General features: G+C 46.0%; 1 protein-coding gene across 1 annotated transcript; it reads right to left on the minus strand.

Annotated features, from left to right (window-relative positions):
• Positions 1-327: 327 nt before the first annotated feature.
• On the minus strand, positions 328-12,924 carry LOC117521255 (fibronectin type III domain-containing protein 7-like). The gene is made up of 10 exons (XM_034182586.1): positions 12,705-12,924; positions 12,359-12,616; positions 11,886-12,155; positions 11,536-11,796; positions 5,304-5,561; positions 3,995-4,258; positions 3,613-3,873; positions 3,270-3,530; positions 2,917-3,177; positions 328-599 (listed from the first exon to the last, which is right to left on the minus strand). The coding sequence occupies exons 1-10, from the start codon at positions 12,922-12,924 to the stop codon at positions 328-330; spliced, it is 2,586 nt and encodes an 861-aa protein (XP_034038477.1).
• Between the last annotated feature and the right edge of the window lie 5,692 nt (positions 12,925-18,616).

The raw sequence follows: 18,616 nt of genomic DNA on the forward strand, positions 1-18,616 counted from the left end.
GTAGTCAATGACACCAAGATCATCCAAATTTGTCCATGTGATGGGACACCAGGCAATTCAGTATGCCCGAATGGAGGCCATTTTTTCTTCTTCTTGAAAATTCGAGTGTCCCGTAGACTTTTTCAAAAAGAATGTTTAAAGACTTCCTTTTTTAAACCATATTTGGTGCTTTTATCACCATCAAAAGATTATTTTAGTTACCTGCTACAGTATCCGTGGAGGAACGCAGTACATTTACTTGTCCTACATTTATTACCACCAAAGGACAGCGGTTAAAACTGATCCACTGTTATGTAACATTAAATTACAAGGCAAAATTAAGTTGGTTTACAAATTAGTACCTGAATGATGTACGACGGAAACACTGCAGTTGCTGACACAAGTGTCGTTGGACGCACTAACACAGATATCATAGATCTGACCGCAGAGAAGGTCGTTGAGCGTGGCGCTGGTATCAGTACTGCTCCAAAGAAGGGTGCCTCCAGAACTAGTGGCTGTCACCGTGTAATTGTCTGCGTTGGATCTGGCAGACCAGGTCAGTTGACCTGCACCAGTGTCGCAGTCCAGCTCACTGGTCAGAATGGATGGACTGCATGGCACTGGAGAAACAAACGCATTCATCACTAGACTGTAAACAACGTCCTAACTAACAAACATGAAAATGAGAGTTGAATCAGGATAAATATGTCAGAATGTGCTGTGGTTGTGTTGTTACCTGTTTGAAGATAGACGGTCGAGCTCATTTGTCCTAAACAGTTGTCATCTTGCCCTGCAACACTAATGCTGTACGTCTCCCCACAGTGGAGATCCGGCACGGTGCAAAGGTTGACTGGACTTGCACTCTGACATGTGACCCACCTGTAGCTTTAGCGACAGCTTTATAGTTTTGGCACCATCACTGGCCGTCCATGACACAGGAACTGTCAGAGCACATGTAGTGGGACTGTGATGGTCAGTGGTGGGACCATGGTACTGAAAGAAGAAAAAAAAAATACAATTAGTATCCGAGTAGTCCCCCAGCAATATCAATCCTGAAAATAGTTACATTGTGCAAACTCATTCTTTTGATCTTTCTTGCCTTAGCCTAATATCTTCAAAATGCCATATTTCTCTCTGTGCAGGTAGAAATTGGCATACACATTTTGTCTGAACAGCCTCGGGTTCTCATATTCATGCAATGTGAAACCAACCAAACAAACATTTTTTTCGTTCCCCTGTCACCAAAAGTAGGTGCACCTAACTCTAACCATAACCATAGCATTACTGTGCACCTCCCCAAACGTTAACCATGACCCCCCAAGACCCCACTCTTTCACCCCACATTTATGCCCCCATCATGAAATGAATTTGTGCCCCGTTACGAAAAATGCCTTATTTTTGTACCCTGTCATGAACCCATAGATTAATGTATTTTTCTTAACCCAATCCCACAAACTGCCGTGAGACTGGGTTGACAAAAACCAACAAGAGCAAAGGTTGATGTGATCCTAGATTCAAAATTTCAGGTGTTAAATTCAGGGATGCAGAGCTGATATAATATTTGGATCAAACTTGATTGGATATTAGCAACTTTTACTGGATTGGATATCAGAGTAAAAAAAATGATATGAGATATCTTCTGGCCTATGACAGTTTTCCTTTAGGGGAGTAATATATTTGTTTCACAGTTTGTGGTGATCTTTTGTTCAATGGCTAGGTCATGTATTTATTGAAGATTAGCTGTATTAAACAGGGGAAAAGATATCAGATTATATCGATATCAAAAGGATTCCATGGCACAATTTGGTGGAGGATAGGGGGGACATGTCCCCCAACCTTTCACCAGGGGGGGACAGAATATGGTAGTCCCCCCCACCTTCTGACTATATGTGTGTACTTGAAACATGCTATGCCCAGTCTTATGTGCAAACCATGTCAGTCTATGTCAGAACAGTATCTTTGTTTCTGCAAGTTTGTCTTTTTAGCAGCATTGACTTGTTTACACCTGTTTCTTGTTTGTCACATTCGAATTTTCTGGGACTGCATTTGCCCAGATTTGAAACCAAAAATAGTTGCCTCTAGGGACTAGTGTCTACATACACATAAGTATCAATGGACCATATGCTAATTTACTAAATTCTGAAAGTTAGAAAAGGAAATCAGAAACGCTATCTGGGACCTCAGAAAGCTCATCTGCAATTATTGCTTGATCTCCAAAATCAGTCTTTGCAAGCGAAATTATGTTCAGTATGAGTGTTGTCATTAGTGCCACTTTGAAAATTAAATTCATGATAAGTAATTTATCCTAAACTTATGATCTGTTGTTTTTTCAAACTTATGCAAAAACCAAATCTTGAGAAAAACAAATACAGTATGCGATAGTTAATAATTATTAAGAGCCTGTTCTTTCATTTTACCACATTGCAGTTGTTGTTTTTTTGTTTTTTTTTAATGAAAACTCAACCTATCATTCTTTTTGAGTTCTACACATGTGGTGATATCTTATTTACACCAGGATGTTAATAAAATCAATGCTGGCTATTCTCAGAATAAAGTACTTATATCCACAGTTTCAATTTGCATAAGTCAAATGGTGTCCACTTTATGGTCTTCTGAAAACATTAAAATTACTGTTCTGGATGCTCAGAATGCATCTGAGTTTATCTAGAAACCGTTGGCTTCTGGGGGCCTAAAGCGGCCCCCAGTGCCCCGGCCTGTGGGCTTTAGCCCTGCGGGCCTCGCACTTTGTCCCCCCAATTTCTAGTTCTAAATTGCGCCCTTGGCAGATACTGAGGGTTCCAGGATCTGTATCATATTGGGCATGAAAAACTCATATTGTGCCATCCCTTGTGTAAATAACACCCAGTGTCCAGATTTAGCTTGCTGTAAAGTTTCATAATACAACCACTTTAAAGTTGATGAATCAGCATCTCTTACATGATTGCACTATGACTTGTGCACTCAGTAGACTGCGGCATGTCCCGCTGACACTGAAGACTGTCACCACGTAGGTACTTGCACACGCCAAACCTCCCAGTGTGCACGTGGTCTCAGTGGAGTAACAGTAAAGGGGCGGGTCACTCTCTCTAGAGACAACAGTGGTGTAGTTGTCTGCAGAAAAATAGTTGCTCCAGGTGACTGTTAGTTCCCCAGTACTGCAGGAGACGTTGGCCAGTACATCCCCAGGACCACATGGCACTAAAGGAAAAGAGGTGGAGAGAACTTAAGTCTTCACCGTTATACAGCGTGGACAAAACTGGCTCACCCTGGATATTATACAGCTGTAATACCTGAATCCATGGTGATAACTGCCGAAGTGGAATTACACTGTGTGGCAGTGTTGGTGACGGTGACATTGTACGTCTTTCCACAAGGCGGAGCGTTGATGGTACAGTTACTGACTGTATTGCTGGTGCAAGTGAACTGAGTTCCGCTTGGATCCTCTATGGTTGCTGTGTAGACGCCATCGGGCTGATGATTCTGCCACATTATCAGTACACTGTTGTTGTGACAGTTCCTTAATGCCACAACGTCTTCTGGACGACAGGAGGCTGGAGAAGAACAGAATTAGTTACAGATCATCTCTCAGCTTGACAAATAGTAGGAGGAAGGCTGGAAAGCAACGAGCGATACCTGTTTTAAAGGTGACTTGATGGCTCACGGTGCTGTTACACATCATGTTTGTGCCAATAACGCTGGCATTGTAGTTCTGCCCACATTGTAGGCTGTCAATCACACAGGTGGGCATCATTGAGTTGCAGCTGCGTATGGTGCCATCTGCGTGCTGAGAATTGACGGTGTAAAATATGGCACCTTTGCTCTGAATCCAGCTGATTCTTGCAGAATCTTGACTGCAGTCAACCACTGCTGTCACGTTAGTGGGCGTGCAGGGAACTAGAGGGGAACAGGGGGGAGGAGTCTGAGGGTGAGCTCACCAGGATCAATGAAACATCAACAATAACAAAAACAAAACGCAATCTGCTACCATGTGGACTTTGAATGCTGTATCACCTACCCGTCTCAGCCACGTTCACAAACACTTCTTCAGTGGAGCACTGGTCATTGGAAGCGACGGCCCACACGCTGAGTTGCTCACCGCAGGGAATGCCTGTCACCTCACAGCTGGTGTTAGAGGTGGTGCAGTTGTAGATTTTCTCTTCTGTGTTTCCACGGAGTTCTATGTAGTAGGACGTTGCTCCAGCAGCTGATTGCCAGGAGGTGAACAGCCTCTGATCCTGGCAGTGCGTCACTGTCTGAATATTTTCAGGCACACAAGGAACTGGAAGAAAATGAGAAAAAAATTAGGACAGTGTGAAAAACGCTGCTTTGTCTTATTTTGTCTTCCCACAGCAAGACAGTAGATATTATTCTAATGACTACAGGTGATTAATTTATTCTAAATGTGAACTGCGTGATAATAATGATAATAATCAATAATCAATAAACTGAGTTTGTTGTGAAAACATGGGATAGTTAGCCCAAAAGAATTTCACTTTAATGTTGTTGTTTTTGTTTAGTTTTCATTGTAAATGATTAATTATTATTCAATAATTACAGTATAATTATTACGTCCACCAAGGACATAATAAAATCATTGGAATTTATTTATTTATTTGTCTGCCTGTAAGCAGGATTATGTCAAAACTGCTGCACGGATTTTGACGGAATTTTCACCACAGATAGATATTAAGCCATGGAAGACTCCACCAAATTTTGGAGGTGATCAGGACCCGGATTCTGGATCAAGATTTCCCTTTACATAGGCTTTGAACGATTACGTCAAAATTACTTCATGGATTCTCACCAAATTTTCACCACAGATAGATTCAGGCATGGAAGACTCCACCAAATTTTGGAGGTGATCTGGATCTGGATTGGCAGACATCAGAAATCTCTGATTGCTCTTGTTTGAAATGTAGCTTTTCATTTTTGGTACAGCTTTACTGGATGATTTTTCCCATGCATAAGATTTTTGCACAGTAATGCCAAATAGTGTGTTTTAGATCTATGATATAAAACTACATATCTATACTGCTGCATTTGTACATATCCATAACTGCATTAATATATTTACTTGCATTTAAACCTTTGATTTTATACCTTTTATACTTTTACACATTGTTGAGTTGTTCTTATGCTGACATACAATTACATAGAAGTATATATGAATCAGTAAGTAAAAAGTCTGACTCCTGTTACCAAATTCACAGAAAATAAGCTTCATCAAGTCATACACCATCACTTTTCATGCTTTATCTTAAGAACTTTGCACACTTCATACTTCATTCCTGCACAGAAACAGAAGTAAGCTGAACCACACTCACTGGTTTGGACGGACACGGGCTGCGTGACGTCACTGTTGCATTCATTGCTGACGGCAAACACAGTGAAGTTGTAGGTGTGACCGCAGTCCGTGTTGAAGTGACAGGTGCTATCAAGCGTTCTGCACTCAGACACGTGACCGGTTTCATCCAACCGCCTGGCTACATAGAACCTGGTGTTGTTTGTGTGCTGCCAGTTAAAGTAGATGCTGCTGCTGGAGCATGAATAGTCAACGTGAGGATCAGCAGGAGGACACGGGACTGAGGACGACAGACATCACACAGAGAAAATCACCACAGTGCAGATAAAAACACCTTATGACGTGACAGGGATTCGGAATAACAAGTTAGATGCATTTAGAAACCAACACTCAGATTGTGATTGTTTTTCTAGACTGATAGTATCAACCGGGGGTGTTGTGAAAGAGTAGTGACACGAACCCACAACAGGGGGCGCAAATGAACGGTCAATAGATGAGCCAAAAAAGTAACAATTTAATGTTGTGAAGGTGCACAACGAATATACAGACAATCTCAGAATCTGATAACAGTCAATCCACAAAGGTGACGTGTGGGCAGGCTCGAGGATAGAAGACGTCTGTCCTGAGAAGAGCCGGAACCACACGATTTCCACCGCCACCGAACCTGGTGAATACTGGAGCCGCCAAGTCCCGAATTCCCAGGTGATCACCGTCCCTGACTGTCGGATCTGGTACTGCTGGCGAAGAGCAAAGACAGTCAAGTGTGGGTGTGTGTACACCCCGTAACAACAACAGTGGGAATGCCACCTCCACCTCTAACACACACTCGTGCAGCGTCTGTGTAACCACTTATCTGACGGGAAGTAGGACGAAACAGTCGCGACCCACGCCGGTCCTCTGGTTAGACAGCTGCAACACAATAGCTCTTGGAATCAATCAATACAGGCAGAGAAAGTTACCTCCATAGAAGTACGATATCTCGGCGATGAGGTGGAGATGACGTCTGGGTTTTATGGAGTGAGATGATGAAGAATGAGTGACAGCTGTCAGGAAATAATGAGTGACAGCTGTCACTCCCGGCTGTGTCCGTGGCGGCAGCGCCCTCTCGTGCCTGAAGCCCGCACTTCAGGCAGGGTGCCCTCTGGTGGTGGGCCAGCAGTACCTCCTCTTCTGGCGGCCCACACAACAGGACCCCCCCTCAACGGGCGCCTCCTGGCGCCCGACCAGGCTTATCGGGGTGTCGACGGTAGAAATCGGCCAGGAGGGCCGGATCCAGGATGAAGCTCCTCTTCACCCAGGAGCGTTCTTCGGGTCCATACCCCTCCCAGTCCACCAGATATTGGAACCCCCGGCCCATTCAACGGACGTCAAGGAGCCGGCGCACTGTCCAAGCCGGCTCCCCGTCAATGATCCGGGCAGGAGGCGGCGCCGGACCGGGAGCACAGAGGGGTGAGGTGTGGTAGGGCTAAGGACCTTGAGGATGCGAAATGGTCCGATGAACCTGTCCATCAGTTTCGGTGACTGTACCTGAAGTGGGATGTCCTTTGTCGACAACCACACCTCCTGCCCGGGCTGGTATGCAGGGGCCGGGGACCGCCGGCGGTCTGCATGGGTCTTGGCCCTCGTCCGGGCCTTCAACAAGGCAGAACGGGTGGTGCGCCACACCCGACGGCACCTCCGAAGGTGGGCCCGGACCGAGGGCACACGGACCTCTCCCTCCATCACGGGAAATAATGGGGGCCGGTACCCCAAACACACCTCAAATGGGGAGAGGCCGGTAGCAGAAGACACCTGGCTGTTATGCGCATACTCGATCCAGGCCAGGTGGTTGCTCCAGGCCGTCGGGTGCGCAGATGTCACACAGCGGAGGGTCTGTTCCAGTTCCTGGTTGGCCCGCTCTGCCTGTCCGTTCGTCTGTGGATGGTACCCGGACGAGAGGCTCATGGTGGCCCCCAGTTCCCTGCAGAAACTCCTCCAGACGTGAGAGGAAAACTGGGGACCTCGATCCGAGACTACGTCAGTGGGGATCCCATGCAGACGGACAACGTGGTGGACCAGGAGGTCCGCTGTCTCCTGGGCCGTAGGGAGCTTTGGGAGGGCCACGAAGTGGGCCACCTTGGAGAATTGGTCCACTATCGTGAGGATGGTGGTGTTGCCCTGGGACGGTGGGAGACCCGTGACAAAATCCAGGCCGATGTGGGACCAGGGGCGATGAGGCACAGGAAGCGGTTGGAGCAGACCTTGGGACTTCCTGTGGTCAGCCTTGCCCCTGGCACAGGTGGTGCAGGCCTGGATGTACTCCCGGACGTCGGCCTCCATAGACGCCCACCAGAAGTGCTGCCGGACAACTGCCACGGTCCTTCACACCCCCGGATGACAGGCGAGCTTGGAACCGTGACAGAAGTCTAGGACCGTAGCCCTGGCCTCTGGTGGGACATATAGTTTGTTTCTTGGTCCAGTTCCCGGGTCCGGGCTTCGTGCCAGGGCCTCCCGGACGATCTTCTCCACGTCCCAGGTGAGGGTGGCCACGATAGTGGACTCAGGCAGGATGGGCTCCGGTGGATCCGACAGTGCAGTTTTGACCTCCTCTTCATGTACCCGGGACAAGGCATCCAACCTCTGGTTCTTGGTCCTGGGGCGATAGGTGATCCGGAAGTCAAAACACCCAAAGAACAGTGACCAGCGGGCTTGCCTGGGGTTCAGCCGCTTGGCGGTCCTGATATACTCCATGTTCCGATGGTCAGTGAAAACCGTGAACGGCACAGACGCTCCCTCCAACAGGTGTCTCCACTCCTCAAGAGCCTCTTTCACCGCAAGGAGTTCTTGATTGCCGACGTCATAGTTCCGTTCAGCCGGGGTCAACCTGCGAGAAAAGTAGGCACACGGGTGAAGAACCTTATCGGTCTCTCCGCTCTGGGATAGCACGGGTCCTATCCCTGAGTCAGAGGTGTCCACTTCAACCACGAACTGGCGGCTAGGGTCGGGCTGCACCAAAACTGGCGCAGTAGAGAACCGTCGTTTCAACTCCTTGAACGCGGCTTCGCACCGATCCGACCAGGTGAAGGGGACTTTTGGAGAGGTCAGGGCTGTCAGGGGGCTAACTACCTGACTGTAGCCCTTAATGAACCTCCTATAGAAATTAGCGAAGCCGAGGAACTGTTGCAGCTTCCTACGGCTTGTTGGTTGGGGCCAATCTCTCACCGCCGCAACCTTGGCCGGATTAGGGGTGATGGAGTTAGAGGAGATGATAAACCCCAGGAAGGACAAAGACGTGCGGTGAAACTCGCACTTCTTGCCCTTCACAAACAGTCGGTTCTCTAACAACCGCTGCAGGACCTGACGTACATGCTGGACATGGGTCTCAGGATCCGGAGAAAAGATGAGAATATCGTCCAGATATACGAAGACGAATCGGTGCAGGAAGTCCCGCAAGACGTCGTTAACCAAGGCATGGAACGTCGCGGGGGCGTTGGTGAGGCCGAACGGCATGACCAGGTACTCAAAGTGACCTAACGGGGTGTTAAATTCCGTCTTCCATTCGTCTCCCTTCCGGATCCGAACCAGGTGATACGCATTTCTAAGATCCAGCTTAGTAAAGATTTTGGCTCCATCCAGGTGGGTGAACACGGAATCCAACAATGGCAACGGGTATCGGTTGCGAACCGTAATCTCATTCAGCCCCCTGTAATTAATGTATGGACGGAGTCCGCCATCTTTCTTGCCCACAATAAAGAAACCTGCACCCATCGGAGAGGTGGAGTTCCGGATCAGCCCGGCAGCTAATGAGTCCTGGATGTAGGTCTCCATTGATTCGCGCTCAGGTCGTGAGAGGTTGTACAGCCTGCTGGACGGGAACTCAACGCCTGGAACCAAATCAATGGCACAATCGTACGGACGGTGCGGGGGAAGGGTGAGTGCCAGATCCTTGCTGAAGACGTCAGCAAGATCGTGGTACTCAACCGGCACTGCCGTCAGATTGGGAGGGACTTTGACCTCCTCCTTAGCATGTAAACCGGGAGGAACCGAGGATCCTAAACACACCCAATGGCAGGTTTTGCTCCACTGAACCACTACCCCAGACGGCCAATCAATCCGGGGATTGTGATTCAACATCCATGGGAAGCCCAAAATCACGTGGGAGGTAGAAGGAGTTACAAAAAACTCAATCTCCTCCCGATGGTTTCCAGACACCACCAGAGTTACTGGTTGTGGCTTGTGTGTGATTAAAGGGAGGAGGGTGCCATCTAGTGCCCGCACCTGCAATGGCGAAGGAAGCGCCACCAGAGGGAGCCCTACCTCCTTTGCCCATCTGCTGTCTAGCAGATTCCCTTCTGACCCCGTGTCCACCAGTGCTGGGGCTTGAAGGGTTAAATCCCCGCTCAGGATTGTAACTGGGAGTCGTGTGGCAATATGTGTGTGTCCCACGTGAATGTTATGACCCCCCCTTAGCCCAGTCTCTAAGGGCGGTTGTCATTGTGGCCGTTTGGGGCAGTTTTTCTGTATGTGCTCCTTTGAGCTGCAGAGAAAACACTCCCCGCGGACCAGCCTCCTCATTCTGTCATCTGTTCTCGGTTTGGCCCTGTGCGTTTCCCTAGCAACGTCAGCAGGGGAGCTGTTGCCCCACGGAGCGCTGCGGCTGTGGAGCGTGGGGAGGGCGGCCCCTTTTCGAACCCGGAAGGGAGAGGGACGGCGCGTACCTGGCCACGTCCTTCGCCTCGCTCCCGACGGCGTTCCTCCAACCGATTGTCTAACCGTATAACGAGATCGATAAGCCCATCTAAATCCCGCGGTTCTTCCTTAGCTACCAGATGCTCCTTCAGGACCGATGACAGTCCGTTTATGAAGGCGGCGCGGAGCGCAACGTTATTCCAGCCGGACCTCGCAGCCACGATGCGGAAGTCGACTGCATATTCGGCTGCGCACCGGCGCCCCTGTCGCATTGACAGCAGCATTGTTGAAGTGGTCTCTCCTCTGTTAGGGTGATCAAACACTGTTCTGAACTCCCCCACAAACCCAGTGTATGCTGATAACAACCGTGAGTTCTGTTCCCAGAGCGCCGTAGCCCAGGCGCGTGCCTTACCCCGAAGCAAGTTAATAACATAAGCCATGCAAGTTTAAGTACACACGGCCGAGATATCCTGTTGTGAAAGTGTAGTGACACGGACCCACAACAGAGGGCGCAAATGAACGGTCAATAGATGAGCCAAAAAAGTAACAATTTAATGTTGTGAAGGTGCACAACGAATATACAGACAATCTCAGAATCTGATAACAGTCAATCCACAAAGGTGACGTGTGGGCAGGCTCGAGGATAGAAGACGTCTGTCCTGAGAAGAGCCGGACCCACACGATTTCCGCCGCCACCGAACCTGGTGAATACTGGAGCCGCCAAGTCCCGAATTCCCAGGTGATCACCGTCCCCGACTGTCGGATCTGGTACTGCTAGCGAAGAGCAAAGACAGTCAAGTGTGGGTGTGTGTACACCCCGTAACAACAACGGTGGGAATGCCACCTCCACCTCTAACACACACTCGTGCAGCGTCTGTGTAACCACTTATCTGACGGGAAGTAGGACTAAACAGTCGCGACCCACGCCGGTCCTCTGGTTAGACAGCTGCAACACAATAGCTCTTGAAATCAATCAATACAGGCAGAGAAAGTTACCTCCATAGAAGTACGATATCTCGGCGATGAGGTGGAGATGACGTCTGGGTTTTATGGAGTGAGATGATGAAAAATGAGTGACAGCTGTCAGGAAATAATGAGTGACAGCTGTCACTCCCGGCTGTGTCCGTGGCGGCAGCGCCCTCTCGTGCCTGAAGCCCGCACTTCAGGCAGGGCGCCCTCTGGTGGTGGGCCAGCAGTACCTCCTCTTCTGGCGGCCCACACAACAGGGGGGTCACCAAACCTGATCCTGGACATCATTTGCCTTGCATGTTTTCCACAACTACCTCCTGTAACCACAGCTGATTAGTGCAGCTTGGTGTTTCCTGACTTCCTGATTGGCTGAGCACACCTGACTTTGTTAATTGCAGTGGGCAGAGCAGAGAGTGTTGGAGAAGAGGACAGGTGATCTCTGAGAGCAGGGTTGGTCAATCTTAGTTAAGTTCAGGCAATATTTGAGAGAACTTCAGAATTTATAGAATGCTTTCATAAGTGCATCATCTGCTCTAAAAAGAAATGGCTGAGGTGAAATGAGAAGGTATGGCAAAGAAACCAGGGAGATTCATTCAATTCCACGTGTGCTTCCTCACCTGTATCGAACACCATGGTGTCATTGGAGATGCTATTGCAGTCGTCAGAGATCGCTATGACTTGGACCTGGTACTTCTTGCCACATTTGAGCATGGTGATGTTGCAGCTGTTAGAGGTGGTCGTACAGTTATGGGACATGCCGGTACTGTCTACAGCCACAGCCTTGTACAACGTCGCGCCTAACACCGAATCCCAGCTCACGGCCACCGTGGCAATGGAGCAGTGGTATTTCTGAGACACTGCCGTCACCGGGTCTATAGCTGAGAGGAACACAAGAAGAATCAGTCAATAAGATGGTGTTTGTATTCTTTCTTCCTCAAGCATTTAAACATTTGGCCTGTGTACTCACTGGATGTGGTGTGCGTAACATTATACGGCTCCCCAGGTACTGAGAACACATTCAGTGATGATACCCCCACTGTGTACGTCGAGCAAGGTTCCAAATCATCAATAAGTGCGGTGGTAGTCAGGACCGTTTTGATGACTGGGGCATTGTTGGGGTTGTCGTTGTCACTCACAGTTACTTGATAGGACAGCACGTTATTTACTGGATTCCATGATACTGTAGCGGTGTTCCTCCCCGTCGATACAAGAGTGACACCAGTTGGCGGCTGGACCACTTCAAACAGAAAACAACTGATGTCAAATGTTGAAACATCATGTTTTTTATTCCCTTAGATATGACAGCTTGGCTCACACGTACCGCCATCTACATTTAGCTTTACTATTGATTATAAGAACGTTATATAAGAACAGCTTATAAATATATATCTGTGTGTGTGATGAGTCCCAAATGAAAATCAGCACCCTATGTGGACTTACATGTTGTTAATGTCTTTTGTGTACTACTGGCACTCCATCCAGCACTGTCGGCGGCGTAAATGTAACACGTGTAGCTGGTGCGAGGAGTCAGTCCATCCAGTTGTGTGCTCAGGCCCGTGAAGCTATGGTTGTACACCACGGTCGAAGAGGTCTCCACAAACAAGACGTATGTGTCAGCGCCGAACACACTGGCCCACTCAATCTTTATAGACGTACTTGAAATTTCTTGAGAAGAGGTGAATTGGGTCCTGCCGGGCACTGCAGCATCACAAAAGGGTTATTTTTTGACAAAATGCCACTTTTAATTGAATTAAATGGCTACTTTGAAAAACAAAAGGGGCTTTACCTGTTTGGGATATTTTGACATTTGTGCAGACCACAGTTAAATACTCAACAATCTTGAGTGTGACTTCATAATAGTGTCCAGGTCTTAAACCTTGAACCAGCCTCTCTGTGCCGATCGAAGCAGCCTGCATTACAGAAATCACTGCCACACTGGCATTCAGATTTCTAAAGTTCAGCTCATACTGTGTGGCGCTACTGTCACTGCTCCACCTCACGTGCATTGTCGTAGCAGATGGAGAGCTCACTGACAGGTTGCATACTGAAAAATATATAAAAGCAAGAAGGTATGATTTAGTATATTTGTGTGTGATGCAGAAAATGGCAGCAGGTATTTTCTGTATGGGGCTTCAAACATTTTAGAGGAAGAACAGGAAAAACGTTGTTACATTGTAAAATTTGAATAGAATAGAATAGAACAGAATATCATTTGTTGTCATTGCAAAGTACCACGGTAGAAGATTTTAAAAAACAAGTTGCACAACTGACTCAAAAATCTCACACGCTCACCTGCTGAATAAACGGTCTGGATCTAAAAAGAGAGGGAGAATGAATGAGAAACTATTGTCTTTCCTCAAAATGAAATAATGCTTAAAATTAAATGTTAAAAACCACAGTTACCTGAATGACAGAGAGGAGGATGCTTGCTAAAGAAAATGTCCACAGCCTATCCATGCTTTCAGTGTGTGGTGTGTGTGCTTGCATGCGGGAGCTCCTCGGGACTCTATAAAGGATGAACGCTGCGTGTCGTCATCGCGGCAGCCAATCAGAATGTCCCAAATGAGGACAGGTAGACGCCCGTGGGCTCACTGTCTTCATGACAAGGAAACAAAGTGCATTGCTTGTAAGGCATAGGTGTGGATGAGTCCAGTCCTCCGCCCCTTCCTTATAGTCAACTCACTCTTCCTACAAGTTCCAGGAATATTTCAATGTGACTAGAACAAGGAAGTCGTCGGAACTGGATCAAATTAATCCATTAACCGTGTAAAATCATAGGCTGTAATGCTTGTCATAAGAAATGGTGTACTTTCTGATGCAGAAACAGGATTTCCCTGTCGTGGAGTAATGTGAGCTCTGTTGTATTGTAGTGACTGAAAAGATGACCATCCTTCCTGGACTGATATCATTGTGCTTGGGACTTATTTGTCATTACTAATATTTTATCTTCTTCTGATGTGGATGTTATTTACACTCAACAAAAATATAAATGCAACACTTTTGGTTTTGCTCCCATTTTGTATGAGATGAACTCAAAGATCTAAAACTTTTTCCACATACACAATATCACCATTTCCCTCAAATATTGTTCACAAACCAGTCGAAATCTGTGATAGTGAGCACTTCTCCTTTGCTGAGATAATCCATCCCACGTCACAGGTGTGCCATATCAAGATGCTGATTAGACACCATGATTAGTGCACAGGTGTGCCTTAGACTGCCCACAATAAAAGGCCACTCTGAAAGGTGCAGTTTTATCACACAGCACAATGCCACAGATGTTGCAAGATTTGAGGGAGCGTGCAGTTGGCATGCTGACAGCAGGAATGTCAACCAGAGCTGTTGCTCATGTATTGAATGTTCATGTCTCTACCATAAGCCGTCTCCAAAGGCGTTTCAGAGAATTTGGCAGTACATCCAACCAGCCTCACAACCGCAGACCACGTGTAACCACACCAGCACAGGACCTCCACATCCAGCATGTTCACCTCCAAGATCGTCTGAGACCAGCCACTCGGACAGCTGCTGAAACAATCGGTTTGCATAACCAAAGAATTTCTGCACAAACTGTCAGAAACCGTATCAGGGAAGCTCATCTGCATGCTTGTCGTCCTCATCGGGGTCTCGACCTGACTCCAGTTCATCGTCGTAAACAACTTGAGTGGGCAAATGCTCACATTCGCTGGCATTTGGCACATTGGAGAGGTGTTCTCTTCACGGATGATGCGAAGGAGATGTGTTGCACTGCATGAGGCAAATGGTGGTCACACCAGATACTGACTGGTATCCCCCCCCAATAAACAAAACTGCACCTTTCAGAGTGGCCTTTTATTGTGGGCAGTCTAAGGCACACCTGTGCACTAATCATGGTGTCTAATCAGCATCTTGGTATGGCACACCTGTGAGGTGGGATGGATTATCTCAGCAAAGGAGAAGTGCTCACTATCACAGATTTCGACTGGTTTGTGAACAATATTTGAGGGAAATGGTGATATTGTGTATGTGGAAAAAGTTTTAGATCTTTGAGTTCATCTCATACAAAATGGGAGCAAAACCAAAAGTGTTGCGTTTATATTTTTGTTGAGTATATATATATATATTTTTTTATATATATATATATAGTTATCGGTTGCTAAAAGAACCAACCAAAAGGCTGTACAACCCCAAACTGAATGGACTTGATTGTGATTCTTCATTTCATGAGTTAATATATAATATATATTCCTGCATTTAAGGTCTGCAACACATTCTAAAAAAAGCTGGTACATAAAACCATTTATTACTTTGTAATGTTGCCATTGATTCTACAACACTACGCACTGGGAATACCAAGTAATGAAGCGTTTCCTGTGCTCATTCTTCCTGAAAACACATCATTGAGGTGTACAAGAGACAGGAAGTCGTTGTTGTGTGTTTCATTTCAAAATTCTTCACACATTGTCCATTGGGGACAGGTCAGGACTGCAGGCAATTGGCCAGTAGGCGTCCCCTCTTCTCCTGTAGCTATGCATTTGCAATGCCTGTAAAATGTAGTTTTGTATTGTCCTGTTTTAAAATGCATGGACATCCCTAGAAAATATGTTATCTTGAAGGCAGCATATGTTGATTTAAAATCTCAGTGTACTTTTCTGCCTTAATGCTGCCATCACAGAAATGTAAGTTACCTTTGCCAAGGACACTGACACAAGCCCATACCATGACAGACTGGAATACTGATTTGTCTGACCAAAATACACATTTCTATTGTGTGATGACCCAACCCAGATGCCTCTGAGCAAGCAGAAGTCAATGCCACTTGTGGGCAAGTTTACAATAAGGGTTCTTTTTTGCACCATGAAGGTTTAGGTGGTATTTGTGGATGTAAATCCATATTGTAGTGTTTGACAAAGGTGTACCAAAATAATCCCTTGCCAATGTGGTTATACAACCCCAATTCCAATGATGTTGGAACTTGTGTAAAATGTAAATAAAAACAGAATACAATGACTTGCAAATCCTCTTCAACCTATATTCAACTGAATACACCACAAAGACAAGATATTTAATGTTCAAACTGATAAACTTTGTTGTTTTTGTGCAAATATTTGCTCATTTTGAAATGGATGCCTGCAACAAAAAAGCAAAAAAGTTGGGACGGGGCAACAAAAGGCTGGGAAAGTTGACGAATGCTCAAAGAACACTAATTGGAAACAGGTGAGTGTCATGATTGGCTATAAAAGGAGCATCCCCAAAAGTCTCAGCCATTCACAAGCAAAGATGGGGTGAGGATCACCACTTTGTGAACAACTGCATGAAAAAATAGTCCAACAGTTTAAGAATAATGTTTCTCAACATTCAATTGCAGGGAATTTAGGGATCAGAAGATTCAGACAATCTGGAGACCTTTCTACATGTAAGCGACAAGGCTGAAAACCAACACTGAATGCCCATGACCTTCGATCCCTCAGGCGGAACTGCTCAGGAACACTTCAGAAAACCATTGTCAGTTAACACAGTTCGTCGCTACATCTACAAGTGCAAGTTAAAACTCTACCATGCAAAGCGAAAGCGAAAGCCATACATCAACAACATCCAGAAACGCTGCTGCTTGTGTTCTCTGGGCCCGAGTTCATTTGAAATGGACAGACGCAAAGTAGAAAAGTGGGCTGTGGTCTGATGAGTCCATGTTTCAAATTGTTTTTGGAAGTCATGGATGTCGTATCCTCCGGACAAAAGAGGAAAAATACCATCCAGATTGTTATCAGTGCAAAGTTCAAAAGCCAGCATCTGTGATGGTATGGGGGTGTGAGTGCCCATGGCATAGGCAACTTACACATCTGTGATGGCACCATCAATGCTGAAAGGTACATCCAGGTTTTGGAACAACACATGTTGCCATCCAAGCAACGTCTTTTTCAGGGACGTCCCTGCTTATTTCAGCAAGACAATACCAAGCTACTTTCTGCACGTGTTACAACAGTGTGGCTTTGTAGTAAAAGAGTGCAGGTACTAGACTGGCCTGACTGCAGTCCAGACCTGTCGCCCATTGAAAATGTGTGGCGCATTATGAACCGCAAAATACGACAACGGAGTCCCCGGACTGTTGAACAACTGAAGTTGTACATCAAGCAAGAATGGGAAAGAATTCCACCTACAGAGCTTCAACAATTACATAGTGTCCTCAGTTCCCAAACGCTTATTGAGTGTTGTTAGAAGGAAAGGTGACGTAACACAGTGGTAAACATACCACTGTCCCAGCTTTTTTGAAAGGTGTTGCAGGCATCCATTTCAAAATGAGTAAATATTTGCACAAAAACAATAAAGTTTATCAGTTTGAACATTAAATATCTTGTCTTTGTGGTGTATTCAATTGAATATAGATTGAAGAGGATTTGGAAATCATTGTATTCTGTTTTTATTTACATTTTTCACAACGTTCCAATTTCATTGGAATTGGGGTTGTATCAGCTATTGATGAAATATGGTTCTTGATGCAGTGCTATCTCAGGGATCAGAGATCATGGGTGTTCAGCTTAGGGTTGCACCCTTGCCCTTTTACACACTGAAATTCCTCCAGATTTCTTGACTCATTTAATATTATGCACTGTAGAGGAAGAAATGTGCACACTCCTTCCAATCTTTTTTTGGGGAGCATTGTTTTTAAACATTTTTCTCATGCATTTGTTGACAAACTGGAGAGCCTCTGCACATCTTTGCTTCTCACAGACATACATACTGTTCATACAGTACATCTGGAAGGTATTCACAGTGCTTCACTTTTTCCACATTTTGTTATGTTACAGCCTTAATTCAAAATGTAAAAAATTCATTTTTTTTTTACCCTCAAACGTCTACACACAACACCCCATAATGACAACATGAGAAAAGTTTTTATTATTATTATTATTATTATTATTGCCAATTTATAAGAAAAAAAACTAAGAAATCACACGTACATCTTTTCACAGCCTTTGCTCAATACACCTTTGGCAGTAATTACAGCCTCAAGTCTTTTTGAATATGATGCCACAAGCTTGGTGCACCTTTCTTTGGGTGGTTTTGCTCATTCCTCTTGCATTAATCTTTCCCTCAATCCTGACTAGTCTCCTGAACACCATCAAAACTAAAGCGATGGTGATTGATTTTAGGAGATTTTACGAGACATGTCAGCCTGTTTGCCTACAAGGGGAGATTATTGAGGTTGTCCAGAACTACAGATATTTTGGTGTAGTTCTGGACAATAAGCTGGATTGGTCTGTGAACATGGACACTGTGTAAGAAGGGGCAGAGCTGCCTGTTCTTCCGCAGGAGAATTACATCTTTTGATGTCTACAGTGAGCTACTGTTCATCTTTTATCAGGCTGTCGTAGCAAGTGCCCTGTTTTATGCTGCAGTATGTTGTGGAGACAGTATGACAGGGGGCTGGATGAAAAGGCCATTGCAGTGCTGGGCAGGAGAATTGACTTACTGAAAGCTGCGGTGAAGGGGCGAACATGGAGCAAGCTCCAAGTTATAATGAGCAATGTGAATCACCCTCTCCACAGCATTTAGGTTGGACAAAGGACCAGCCACAGTGGGCAGTTCATCTCACTACTCTGCAGGACTGAGAGGTTCAAGAGATCCTTTGTTCTCACAGCCATTAGACTCTCTCAATACCATTATAACCTCCCTCTAATTTTATCAGTTTTATCAAATTTTTATCTTTTTTTTTTTTTTTTT

The sequence above is a fragment of the Thalassophryne amazonica genome, chromosome 12 (assembly GCF_902500255.1).
Source record: "Thalassophryne amazonica chromosome 12, fThaAma1.1, whole genome shotgun sequence".
NCBI classification, from domain to species: domain Eukaryota; kingdom Metazoa; phylum Chordata; class Actinopteri; order Batrachoidiformes; family Batrachoididae; genus Thalassophryne; species Thalassophryne amazonica.